Source organism: Zeugodacus cucurbitae, chromosome 3 (genome assembly GCF_028554725.1).
Source record: "Zeugodacus cucurbitae isolate PBARC_wt_2022May chromosome 3, idZeuCucr1.2, whole genome shotgun sequence".
NCBI classification, from domain to species: domain Eukaryota; kingdom Metazoa; phylum Arthropoda; class Insecta; order Diptera; family Tephritidae; genus Zeugodacus; species Zeugodacus cucurbitae.
In genome coordinates, this window is record NC_071668.1 from 10300222 (window position 1) to 10313938 (window position 13717).

At 37.7% G+C, this 13717-nt stretch overlaps 1 protein-coding gene across 1 annotated transcript; it reads right to left on the reverse strand.

The window, feature by feature from the left end:
* Window positions 1-4641: 4641 nt before the first annotated feature.
* Tor (serine/threonine-protein kinase Tor) lies at window positions 4642-13266 on the reverse strand. The gene is made up of 5 exons (XM_011182064.3): window positions 12482-13266; window positions 12198-12415; window positions 10355-12132; window positions 8325-10230; window positions 4642-8157 (listed from the first exon to the last, which is right to left on the reverse strand). The coding sequence occupies exons 1-5, from the start codon at window positions 12705-12707 to the stop codon at window positions 4903-4905; spliced, it is 7383 nt and encodes a 2460-aa protein (XP_011180366.1). The 5' UTR covers window positions 12708-13266; the 3' UTR covers window positions 4642-4902.
* Window positions 13267-13717: the final 451 nt, after the last annotated feature.

A 13717-nucleotide genomic window follows, 5' to 3' on the forward strand; every position in this document is an offset into this window, starting at 1 on the left:
AAGAAAACTCATACGGTGTGCCTAGAGGTTTGTGGCGTACCGCATGTTACCACCAATTGTTGTTTGTAAATCATCAACGGATAGGCTCTAACAGGCGCGCAGTAGACAGAGCAAGTGTGAGTTTAGCAGTTGGATACCAAGTTATTAATAGCAAATATTGTTGCCTACCTTTAGGCGTGCTGGCTTTTGACAACAAACAAGTGAGCGTTTAGAATATGAATTTATCAGACAACTTATCTACGTCTAAAACATATACAGTTGAACTTCCCTAATTTACAAAAAAACTTCGAGTTAAAGTGACCACCGAGTTACGATAGGTAATTTGTATGAAATTTGACTTCTATTGCCAATTTCAGAGTACGAGTTATAGAAGTTCAAGTGTAATTTCGAACGCTCAGCAAACGATTTAAACACTTTTGTTTTGAAAAAGGAATTTAAGTTCTAGACAACATCAAGCAACACTTTGTAAGTGTTTTCCCACGACAGATGGAACTACAAATTCGGAACGAAAGCGGCTTTTTATCCGACCAAGAACTCTCAGCTCGGCAATATTCCTCAAAATTATGTGGAGGATGTTTATAACGCTACAAAAACAACAAACAACCTTTTGTAAGTTTTAAAACAGGAGAGAGGCTAAAAACAAAGGTATTTTTACAATTTTGTTTTTTAGTAAATACAATCATATATTTCATTTAAACAATTCAGCTTATCAAAGTTACATGTTTAGACAGTATTTTGTGAAATTATTATTTAAAAATTCCGAAAACTCAGCCGTCCCATGACGTGTCCAAAAAAAAAAGGTCTTGCTGTGGACATCATAACTTTTCGATAGTACATGGATAAACCTAGTTAATGAACGTAGGAAAAAAGAAAATATTGAAATTTGAATTTTTTACAGAATTGAAACCAAAAAAACCCCACTTTTTTGGTAAAATTTTAGCAATATTTTGTGTCGAAAAAATAGTTGCAATAAAGACACGAAAAAATCCTTCCTTGAGATTTCGTGTCCACCGACTTGAAAAATTAAGTTTTGACGTGGCTTGATTTGGCGGAACTTCCAAAGGGTATTTTCTTTTTTTTACATATTAACTCTTCAATCTACATATGTTCTTGAAATGAAATACAAAATAAAATGATCGAGCAAATTCCATATAATAAAATATGAATATTTTAACAATCTCGCAATTAAATGAAACTAATTGTCGCTTATCAACAAATACCACGCTTAGCACAATTATCAGTTCTAAAAATTATCAGTCTAAAAATAGTTTTGAAACAGTAAAAACACGCATGTTATACGTTTATTAATATTTTTTTATTAAATTTTAATTACTAGTTCACTTTTATTATTTTATTTCATAATATGCTTATAAAATATGTATGTATGTATGCTTAAGTGATCGCGCACGTCACCCATACATTTTACAGACGTATATATGTATATAAAATTACGTATAGTAATATTTTGATTAGAAATAACGAATTACATATGTATGTGTTTTTGCTTTTATTATTATTATTAATTATTACTTATTTAAATTTAAATCTAAACAGTTTTATTTCAACATCATTCGACGTGAAAACTATGTTAGGACTTCAAAAAAGAAATATATAATACATATATATTTAGCAAAATAAAATGGTTTACTCGCTTTGGTGGCAATTTACTAGCTGAAAAGCGTGTTTGTAAATAGTGTGTTTAAAAGATAAAATGATAAAATGTTATATCTTTATTTTTTTTATTATAAATTGTTGAAAAATATTTTTTTATTATTAATTTATAAATTTAAAAAAAAGTTATGAAAAAAAAATATGAAAAATAATATTTTTTGATTATTAATTTATAAATTAAAAAAAGTTATGAAAAAAAAATTATGAAAAATATTTTTTTTAATAAAAAATAAGATTTATATTTATAATAATAAATAAATACATAACTTCGAATTGATAAATTTTGAAAATTAAAAAAAATATAAAAAATATTTGTTTTCATAAATTAAAAAAAAAATATGAAAAATAATATTTTTTGATTAATAATTTATAAATTAAAAAAAAGTTATGAAAAAAAATATGAAAAATAATATTTTTTTATTATTAACTTATAAATTAAAAAAAGTTATGAAAAATAATATTTTTTTATTATTAATTTATAAATTAAAAAAAGTTATGAAAAATAATATTTTTTATTTAAAATAGTAATAATATATTTTAATAATATATTTTATTTAAAAAAATATTATTTTTCATAACTTTTTTTAATTTAAAAATTTATAATAAAAAAATATTATTTTTCATATTTTTTTTCATAACTTTTTTTAATTTATAAATTAATAATCAAAAAATATTATTTTTCATATTTTTTTTCATAACTTTTTTTTTTAATTTATAAATTAATAATAAAAAAATATTATTTTGCAACAATTTATAATAAAAAAAATAAAGATATAACATTTTTTTCATTAAAAAAATATTTTAAATAAAAAAATAAACAAAAAAATTCAATTCACTGTAAGCGAAATAAAATCACACTTTTCGGCAGTAAAGCTTCAATAAAGTAAATAAGAATAAATAAAATTAAAATTAAAACCCGTACATACATAAAGGGTGATTTTTTAAGAGCTTGATAACTTTAAAAAAAAAAAAACGCATAAAAAGAACGCGGTTCTTTATTTGAAACGTTAGATTGGTTCATGACATTTACTTTTTGAAGATAATTTCATTTAAATGTTGACCGCGGCTGCGTCTTAGGTGGTCCATTCGGAAAGTCCAATTTTGGGCAACTTTTTCGAGCATTTCGGCCGGAATAGCCCGAATTTCTTCGGAAATGTTGTCTTCCAAAGCTGGAATAGTTGCTGGCTTATTTCTGTAGACTTTAGACTTGACGTAGCCCCACAAAAAATAGTCTAAAGGCGTTAAATCGCATGATCTTGGTGGCCAACTTACGGGTCCATTTCTTGAGATGAATTGTTCTCCGAAGTTTTCCCTCAAAATGGCCATAGAATCGCGAGCTGTGTGGCATGTAGCGCCATCTTGTTGAAACCACATGTCAACCAAGTTCAGTTCTTCCATTTTTGGCAACAAAAAGTTTGTTAGCATCGAACGATAGCGATCGCCATTCACCGTAACGTTGCGTCCAACAGCATCTTTGAAAAAATACGGTCCAATGATTCCACCAGCGTACAAACCACACCAAACAGTGCATTTTTCGGGATGCATGGGCAGTTCTTGAACGGCTTCTGGTTGCTCTTCACCCCAAATGCGGCAATTTTGCTTATTTACGTAGCCATTCAACCAGAAATGAGCCTCATCGCTGAACAAAATTTGTCGATAAAAAAGCGCGAAACACATTTCGAACCGAACACTGATTTTGGTAATAAAATTCAATGATTTGCAAGCGTTGCTCGTTAGTAAGTCTATTCATGATGAAATGTCAAAGCATACTGAGCATCTTTCTCTTTGACACCATGTCTGAAATCCCACGTGATCTGTCAAATACTAATGCATGAAAATCCTAACCTCAAAAAAATCACCCGTTATTAATTTATCAAACCAGAAATTATAACTTTTGGATAGCACTATTATTAAATTAAAATTATTTTTTAAGTAGGCGTGGCAGTTTTTTGCACGATTTTGATATATATTTCTTTACCGTAAAGTGAAATATGTATTTATCCAAAATTTGAATTTTTTATAATTTATTTGAAAAAAAAGTCGAGGTTAGGAAAACATTTTTGAAGTTAAATATTTTTCGGAAGTGGTTACAATTTTAAAATTTTAACAATTTAAACAAATGACTAATTTGAATAAATTGTAAAATGTAATATGTACAATTTATTGCAAAATATTTACAAATTATTTGAAAATAAAATGTTAGGTTAGGAAAACATTTTTGAAATTAAAAATGTTTCAAAAGTGTTGGCAATTTTAAAATTTGAAAAATGTAAACAAATTACTAATTTGACGCATAAGAAATGGCCAGAGAGAGCACTTTAAACCCTTTGATACCGCAGATTTTGGTACAAACATATATTTTAAGAAATTCACATATTTTTTTTTTAATATAGTCAAGTAATAACTGACCTAACATTACTAACGAGTGAAAAACGGTTTATAATTGGTTTTTCAAAATTCGCCTGCTACTCGGAAATATTTACATAAAAAATAAATTTTATGGTTTTATATATTTTCAAAATTTTAAGCAACAAATTACATATATTTAATTTTTTTTTATTCTAGGTATGTAAACAAGTAAAATACATATGTAACAGTCAACTTCTATTAAAACCAAACCACAAGGCAAAGTTTTTTAGTAAAGAAAATGAACATAACCTCAAATTGTTTAAGCAAAATGCTGCTTAATGTATTTGAACACGGAATTCATATTTGAAGTACAGCTACAAATAGTAACAAGTAAGTTAAAGCAATTTTTGGGTTTACATTCGTAAAACATCGTCGACAACTTTTTCAGTATTAAATAAATACGCCGATTTAATTTTTTGTATTTTTTTTACTGATGTGGAGTACTGAATGCATTAAATACATATATTATGCTTACAGTTACTTAAAAAAAATTGGCTACACTGCCATGCCTACTTTAAGAACTAGATGTTAGAAAATAAGTTTCGAAATTTTTTAAGTGTGCTCAAAAACGTATATAAATATGTATATAATAATAAGTAATGTAAGGAAAAGGAAATTTTCAATTATGCTAATACCTTTGAGCGACGTTTAAGCAGCTAAAAACTTGCAAACGCAACATACTAGCGTATGACTTGTAATTTTCAGTAAATTACACATTGCGCCAAATAGTATGCAACACTTTGCTGCAATTGTGACTACTTATTTTCTTCACCCAAAATTTCTTAAATATTTTAACTTTAGTATTAGTGTTAGTGCGCAAGTTTACCAGAATGGACACCAGCCAATATAGCATTGACATAGATTTTCATTATTGGTCGCCTGCTGTATGAGCAGATCCACTTGTTGTGGCACCGCCACACTATTCTGCGTTTGGAAGTCGGTGCCATTCAATTTGCTACGCACACGTTTGATGACTTTGCTCGCCTTACTGTTCGTTATGTCGGCGACCATAAGGGCACCACCCATCAGGTGATTGGCGCTCATCAGTTGACTGTGCAGCAGTGGTTCTTCGACCGAGTTGCTGAGACTGCCATTTCCGCCACCGAATGCCATACCCGAACCGCCCGGATCGTTATTCGATTTGGAGCGATGATTTTTGTCCATGTCGAGTAAACGCCAATTGAGCAGCGGATCGTAGACGAACGCCTCCAGCACAGCCATTAGTGAGTCTTTGTTGCGTCGCAACACCAACATGACACTTTCGCAGGTGCGCCGGTAGGTACCCTCAATGCCGGTTACCTCCATGGCTTTGATTAGCATGCGCGTCAGTCGGAAAGGTATCTTTTCGGGGAATTTCTCACGTGTCATCGCCACTTCAAAGCAATCACCGAAATCGATGTGCAGTATTTTGCCACTCATGCGATCCAACATCAAATTGGAGGGATGGCGATCGCCCAGACCGAGTATATAGCCCACCATGGACATAACGGCGAGTGAACGAGTATAATTTGTGCGTCGTTCAAACCACACTTCCGACGACGGTGACTTTAGCCACAGCAATTTGGCTAAATCATCGCCCTGTGTTTGCGCCAACGCGCATTCGAACACCTCGACCTTTTGCATCAATGTCAAATGATCGTAATCGGGTGAGACGCCTAACATGAGCCGGTGCTCCTGATTAAGCAACATCTTTCGCTTGTCACGGTAGTCACGTATGAGTGTGTGCAATGTGTCACAGTGTGGCACCCAACCAATCAGACCCGAATTGGTGCTCAACGGTATAACGGCATAACGTTGTATAGCCAAGTTGCGGCGGAAAGTGTCTGGATCGTCGAGTAATAGTGTGTTCACGAGCGAGAAGAGTTGCATGACACGCTCATCTTGACGTAAATCTTCGTGTCCCTTCAGTAAATACATGTAGTCTTTACCGTTGGAACCGCGCAAACACAGCTTGCGTGGACGCTGCTTCGAGGTGATCACTTGTAGATTGGTTTTGATGTGATCGATACGTATTAATTCCTGATTGGGATTGTAGGAGCCGGGTACGGCCAGTTCTAGATTTTTGCACGTCATCAATTTGGGTGAGACGTAGGGCAGCTCAAGTGAGGTTAATTGTGGCAATTGACGTGATATCTTCTGGAAAACATGATAATATATATCCCAAGCATGATCCAAGTCCATCAATGAAGATGAAGTCTTATAGCGCTGAGTCCATTCGTAAGCTTCGGTTAGCTCACGACCGTATGCTTGTGAGAATGATGTCTCCTTCAATGTCTGCGGTCCACGCGCAAGCAGCGCATGCAAAGGCTCCAATATATCAAACATTCCCTTCACATTGCGATCGGCAAAGTAAAGACGCGACGCCTCTTCAAGTCCTTCATGCCACTGTTCGTGCCATAATATGGCGACACGTATCAGCTCTTCGCTGCACGTCATCGCCTGTTGAACGAGAGTAGGATAGTGTTTTCGCATTGATTCCAGTATCTTGAAGGCCGCATTTTTGCGCGCCACCGATGCGGATTTCGAAGCCACTGTAAGCGGATAGACCAACGCTTGTGGATGATATTTGCCGATGTCAATGAGCAGATGATGTATCAGTTGATTGACCAGCTTGCGATGTGTGTCAATGCGCGCTATTAGCTGCGGTATCACTTGCAGCCAAGTGTTGATCTCTATTGTCTTCATGCCGGTTAACAAGGCATCATAAACTTCCGAATATTGTCCGTAATCGAACCAGAGCGTTAGCAGACGCAGCGTGTCTTGTAACGAATTACCTTTAATAAGACTTATCGAACGGAAGAAGCCATCGACTGCCTGCACAGCGTGCTCGATGATCAGTTTCTCTTTGTCCTGCAATATTTCGCCGTTCGTTGCCGTATGTGGTAACTTGTCGAGTTGCTGCTTCTGCGCCTGTACCACCTTGAAGTTCATGTACGCCCACAGATGCCACGCCTTGTAGCAGGTGGGATCATTTTCAGTCGCCTTCTCGAAACAATCTAAAGCGCCTTGCACAATTTCCGGTTCTAACGAGCTCTCCAATTTGTTCTGCCACTTGCCGAGACGTAGATAACAGCGCGCCAATAAGCGATGATCCTGCTTGGCAGCTTCCTCGGGACTGATGCAATTTAATTTAGCTTGGAAAGCATTGACAAAACAACTCAGTTGCTCGTAGGCGCCTTGCATATTCTCTGCAGCCGCCATGTGTTTGGTGTAGGCATACGTGACTTGTGGCTGATTGTAAGGCAATTGCTCTTTGGGTTGTGTGGATGGATCGGTGCCTAGCAGCATGACGAGTGTTTTATGCGATAAATGCAATGAACCAGATTTGCGACATAGACTGGCGTATTTCAACCAAGTGTGTACATCTTCTTGCGGACGCACAACCAATGAGTGCACCTGTATGATGCGTCGCCAATCCTCGACCAAACGTTGACCGCCCTGTAAACGTTTCCACCACATACTCTTCAACGGTTCGCGTCGTTCTGGTATCAGTTTATATTGTATAACCTCCTCCAATTCGGCCAACATCTGTACACAAACCATAGCGCCATAGGCACGTTCGTACGATTCACCGGCCATCGAGGTGAGTTCGGTGTCGAGTAAATCGCGTGTGCCATCAATTAAACGTTGTGCCGTCTCGAAATCTTCATTGTGTACGGCGAGCACGGCACGATAGAAACTGCCGTCTTGTGTCTCCTCCGGTATACAGCGTACATACTCTTGCATCGCCTCCCAATCTTGCAGACCCCATGCGGCGACTGCGGCCAATGGACCAGCACGTGAACGGGCGTCACGACCCAGATTGTCCCACTCTTGTTTCGCCACAGAGCTCAACTCCGACCACTCACCTAATGCCTCTAAGCAACGCATGTGTCCCAAACGTGCCTCCAAATCGTTGCTGTTATCTTTTAGATTGCCCGAATAGTGTTTCAGTGCTTGCTCCCAGTTATGCAGTTTTTCATACCAACGTCCTTGCACTTTGAACTCATTGCTGGCGTTGCGATAGGTGGTTAGTAGGCCTTCAGCAGCTTCCTTCTGTTGTAATTTGTTGTTGATGAGGATCAGCGATTCAAGCACCTGTGGTGAAATTGAGAAAACCAATTTTATAGATAATTCTTTGGGAGTGAGATATTAAGACATAATTAGACGATAAGTTTATATCAAAAAAAGTTTTTGGGATCCCTTTGAAATTCGAAATAAATGGAATAACTTAAGCAAAGTTCAACCTAACCTACTACACCCACCTGTGGATCCTTGTGCGTTTGGAATTCTTCTTCTTTGTAACGCAAAGCCTTTGCGTATGCGCGACACGCCATAGCACGTGTGCCCAGCAGTTTGGTTTCAATTGGTATCGGATCCGTGTCACAATGCTCCATAAATTCAGCTAAATTCAAAATGGTTTGTGTAATCTCCGGCATATCGGTCACTTGCAACGCTTGTATGAGCGATTGTGTGAGTTCGTTCTTAGGTTCCGGCGGCAGTTCCGTCCAACAGGAAATAAAAGCCGCATTGAATAGATCACGCAGTAGTTTGTCATAATCTTGGGCGAGCACATGACAAGCGCGCAACGCCTGCGAACGTGATTCCTTTAACAAACCGATTGATAGACGTTTCAACCACTCAACCCAATCATCCTTGGACACACGACGTGTCACCTGCCATGCAGCGCGTAAATTACTCACAGAAACAATGAGACGTTTGGTAGCGAAATTGCCGCCACTATTGGGCGCAACTAATTCGGTGGATTTAAATTTAGTCTGTCGCATGTGGAACTCATCGTCCAGGCACATAGTGGTGTTACTTTGTATTTTCGTCAATAGTTTCTCATATTTCGAGTCGACAATGCGATGCTTGGTGATGGTGCGTTCGACCAATGGCACAAAAACCAGATACTTTTTACCCAATTGTATGACGACGGAGCAAAGTGTGGACATGGCTTGTTCGCGCAACTCCTGATCGGACTCTAGCACGCGCACCAATGGATGTATGATACGTGATGAGAAGTCTGTAAAGTCAAGTATCCATGCGAGATGATCGATGGTCTCTAAGGCCACAAGCGAGACTTGTTGCGGCACGTAAGGCGCATCGAAGAGCTTCACAATTGGCGGCACGATCAAATGCAGATAATCATCCAAAGTGTTGCCAAACTTTTGCAAAGCCTGTAGCAAACGTTTGGTGACCACACGATCTTTGGAGGTGTCGTGCTGCAGCACACGCAGTATTTGTGGTATTAATTCTGAGAGATAATTGCGAAATTCACAGCCCAAAGCCAATGCGATTTGCTCAATCAAGTTGATCAGCGTCAACTGTAGCGTTGTATAGATCGTCCAGAACTCTTTGATGAGCTTAAAAATATCACTCATATAGCTGATAATGTGCTGTTTAACAATCTGCACCAATATGGCCAGCTGTTGGAAGAGAAATTCACGCAAATTTATATCGGCCGTACGTACATTCTCCAACAAACTGGGCAACACTTGTGCCAGATAGGGCACACACTTAATACCTAGACTCTTAAATATGAAAGTAATGGCCTGCACAACGCTGGTGTGCCGACTGCTGAGTGTTGGATCGCGCAATATGCGCATCAGCGCGGCAATAGCTACGGCTGGATAGTATTCATCCAGCACATTACTCATGTTCACCAATAATTCGGCAGTTGAAATATCCTGGTTCTCATCCATTTTGAAATCACTCAACGAAATGAGCACACTATCCTTTTGACTATCAATTAGACCCTTATTCATTTTATGTTTATATGGATCCATGGCGCCCAACAAACCGAGTACACGTATTGTCTCACGACGTATGGAACGACGTTGTTCGGTTTTCAAAAAATTTATAAGTATATCAATTAGGCCGGGGTACTTGTGATAGGGTGTCACTACACGTCCAGTAGCGCTTATCAATTGGCCGAGTGTCCACAAGGCCACACCACGTTTCTCCGGACTACCAGCATCGCCAAGCATCTCCAGCAGTATGGACAATAAATCGTCGGCCCACATTTCCATTTCATTGGAACCGCCATTCACTTCGGCTAAGTCACCGATCGCGCGCAAAACATTTAATATTACGCCGGGGTTAGGATCGGCTTCACGTAACTTGGGCACCAATATGGTGAGTATGGGATGCATATAGGAAGAAATCAATCTGCAACAACAAAGTTATAAAGATTAGAGGTAGTTAATATGAGAGCCTTTGAGTAAAATATGTTTAGTTTAAAAACGTTTTTGCGGTTAGGTTTGTTATATAAATGTAGATAGTTTATACTAACCTTGGTGTACTGATTATCAAATGATCCAGCATCCTTGCGCTCTGTTCCTTATTACGACTCATGCCGGAGTGCTCCAATTCAGTCAACAGTTGTATCATAATTTTACGCAGTTTCGGCATAACATAGGCCGGATTCATGGCAGACAGCCGTCCCACCGTGACCATAGCCAATTCACGTATTTCGAAAATCTCATCATTTAGCGTTATAAAGAGGGCACTAAGCGATTCGGGTTGCGCCAATTCAGCGTCAAAAGTTTCATCCAACGAACGCAATATGCGTATGCGCACATTACAATCCATATCTGTAATGGCGACAATTAGCAGGCGTTCAATGACATGCGACACCGTTTCACTCAGTGTATTCGAACTCTCTGTGCTGTCAGCTGATTGTACGGCGAGTTTGAGTAGACGTGTACACGTCTGTACAGCCTCTAAGCGGATCTCCTGCTGATCGTGATTAATGAAATGATCGGCACAGCGTTGTACAAAATCCAACATGTTTTGCTCTTCGAAATTGAAACTGCCGAGTGTTTTAAGCGCCAACACCACAGTGGGTACATCATGTTGCAGATTAAGCGAAGGATCTAATGGTATGGTGGCGAGCGTTTGATAGGGTATGGCCAGTGGTTTATTCATAAGTACTTGTGAGAGCACACGTATGAGCCCTTCAGCAATGGCCGACTTCAAATGTGGCACATTTTCGGCCAACTCACGTAGGCAAACGGTTAATGCGGGCGAGAGACCACTAAAGAACATTTGTTCGAGTATATTACGTACATCCTCTGTTATGCCCGATTTGACGGCGTGCGCCAACAATGTTATACAATGGAAAATTGCTGGATCAATTGCAGCCTTACGTTTGCTAGGCGTGATTTTTGGCGGTAAAGCTATTTTGATGGCGCACATAATTGTTCGCAAATGCTTGTCAATGTCACGCTCCACGGCTACAGCGATGTAACCAATAGTTACGTATGCAATATTACGATCCTTCTCTTTGCGTGGCACAATGCTGAGCAAATGATTAACACATTCTTGCAAGTACCGTTGTACGAATACTTCACGATTGAAGGCCGCCAGACGTGGTAGTATATGTAAGAGCGCTTGCTGTACATACGGTGACTTGGAGGTGCGCTGTTCAAGCACATTATCGCAAATGTTAATGTAATTTTCTGTGAGTATCTCACGTGAATATGCAGACTCCAGCACGGTGGCCGATGAGAATTTATGTGTGCCTCCATGTTGTGCATCGTGATCCAAATGCATGTGTGTTGAACCTAGCTTACTTATAAAAGGTGCTTTCAAGCGAGGCACTAAAGTGGTTAGTTGACTGCCAACTGAGCTGGAGTTGATGACTTCGCCAAATTTATTATGCTGTGCATCGGGCAGCAGCGATTTCAATGTAGCATAACGACGCTCCCAAGCGGCATGTGAACATCGGAAGAGTTCATTTAAAACTATTAGACCACCATGTATGCAATCATCACGTGTCATGCCTTTTTGATCTTTTGTACCCGTTGGTTCGGCTACAAAACTAGCGCTCGCTTCTTGGTAGCAAGTTTTATACCATTGTGGCTCAGTTGATTGTTTGGTACTTTCACGTTGTGAAGTTACAATAAGTGCGGCACGTAAGGCTTCACCAGCCGACTCACGTATCGCGGCTTTCGGATCAAATATTGCGTTAAAAATATTATCAAAAAATGTGGAAATTTGTTGATAAAAATATGTGGGCATGGCGATAGCGAGTTCACGCAGTATAAAAACTGCAGCATGGCGACGATACTGAAATTTGATATAAAGAAAATACTATTACTTCAGTTTAGAAATAAAATTGAAAATCGTTGTACCTCCTGTCGATCACCGCTCAACATCTCAAATGCACGTTTGATATCAAAATCAATTGACTCTGCTCCCTTCGATCCTGGCAAGTTGGCCAATTTTACTAAAGTACGCGCGGCAATCTCCATTACAGTTGTATCATTTGATGGTAACAGCGTACGCAAATGATTGTAATAGGGTGAAATACGTTTCATTGTATTTACCACATCGCCACTGATTAGACATTCTGTAGTTAAAATATAGAAAATTGTTATGAAAGAAACTATTAGTTTTGTGAGTTATAACTACGCACTTATTGCCAGTACAGCGCCTTTCTTGTCATTTATGTCGGCCGAATTGACCATGCTGAATATTTGATGGTTGAAATCATCGAAGAACGCTACAAGATCCTCCTGCGACATTTCACGCAGTTCCGTTTTCACGTACATGAACAAATCTTGTGCTGCCTTATTCTGCGTATTGCGATTACGCGACTTGAGGCCAGCAACGAATTGCTGCACAAGCGCTGAAGTAGACATTTTTACGGAACTCTACTTATTACTACCAGACGTTAGAGTAAAAAACAACTTTATTCAAACAACTATTAACTTTTCCGGCAAAGTGTTTCCTAAATTCCAATTAGTGGTGCATCGTATGGTAGATGTGGTGTCTCATGGAGTTCTTCATACATACATGCTGATTTGAGGTTAAGTAGAAGAGCGAATATTGAAATTTACTACTACACCGTTTATTTCATGCTATATGTTTTGTAAAGTATTAAATAACTTGTAGCGGTTTGTTTGCAAACGCTTTCTATTAAAAAAACACTTCACAATATATGTATATTATTAAGAATTAGATTTATATTAGGATTTTCACAAAATCTCCGCAGTGCGAATGAATTTTACACAGTTTTATCTGTCTGGCTCACTTGTCAACTGAAATGTCTACGAATTCGCCGTACTAGTGCGTAAAAACAAAAAACACAGCGAATTTGCGCGTAAAATGAGCGAATTCGATGTAAACAACATTTTTTTTCCATCAAATACGGCGAGACGCGAATTCGGCGAGAATGAGAGAAGTTGTAAAAAACAATGTGTATTTCGATTCATGAATGAAATTTGTGATAAATGAGAGATGAAAGCGAGAAATAATACAGTGTGTTCAAAAATGATTTGGGATGTTTAATTAACTTGTGCCCTGATGTGTCGAATATTTTTAATAATTTTTGTTTATGGCTTGTTTATTCGATTATTTTTTGCATTGAAAGGATTTAAATTTGAATAACGAGATAATTACCACAAAATTTGGCATTGCTGAGTACAACAATAACTAAAAGAATCAAAAATTCTTTAACATGAATCCATTCAGTTGAAACCACATAACGGAATGGCTATAGCTAATATAGAAGGTTGGAATTAGTGTGAAATTACCGTTATTTATTTATGAATTCATTTCGACTTACAACAAACATCATAAAATAATCTTTATATCTGAACCGTCATGTTTTTTTTCGAATAAATATTAAAAAAAAAAATAATAATATTAA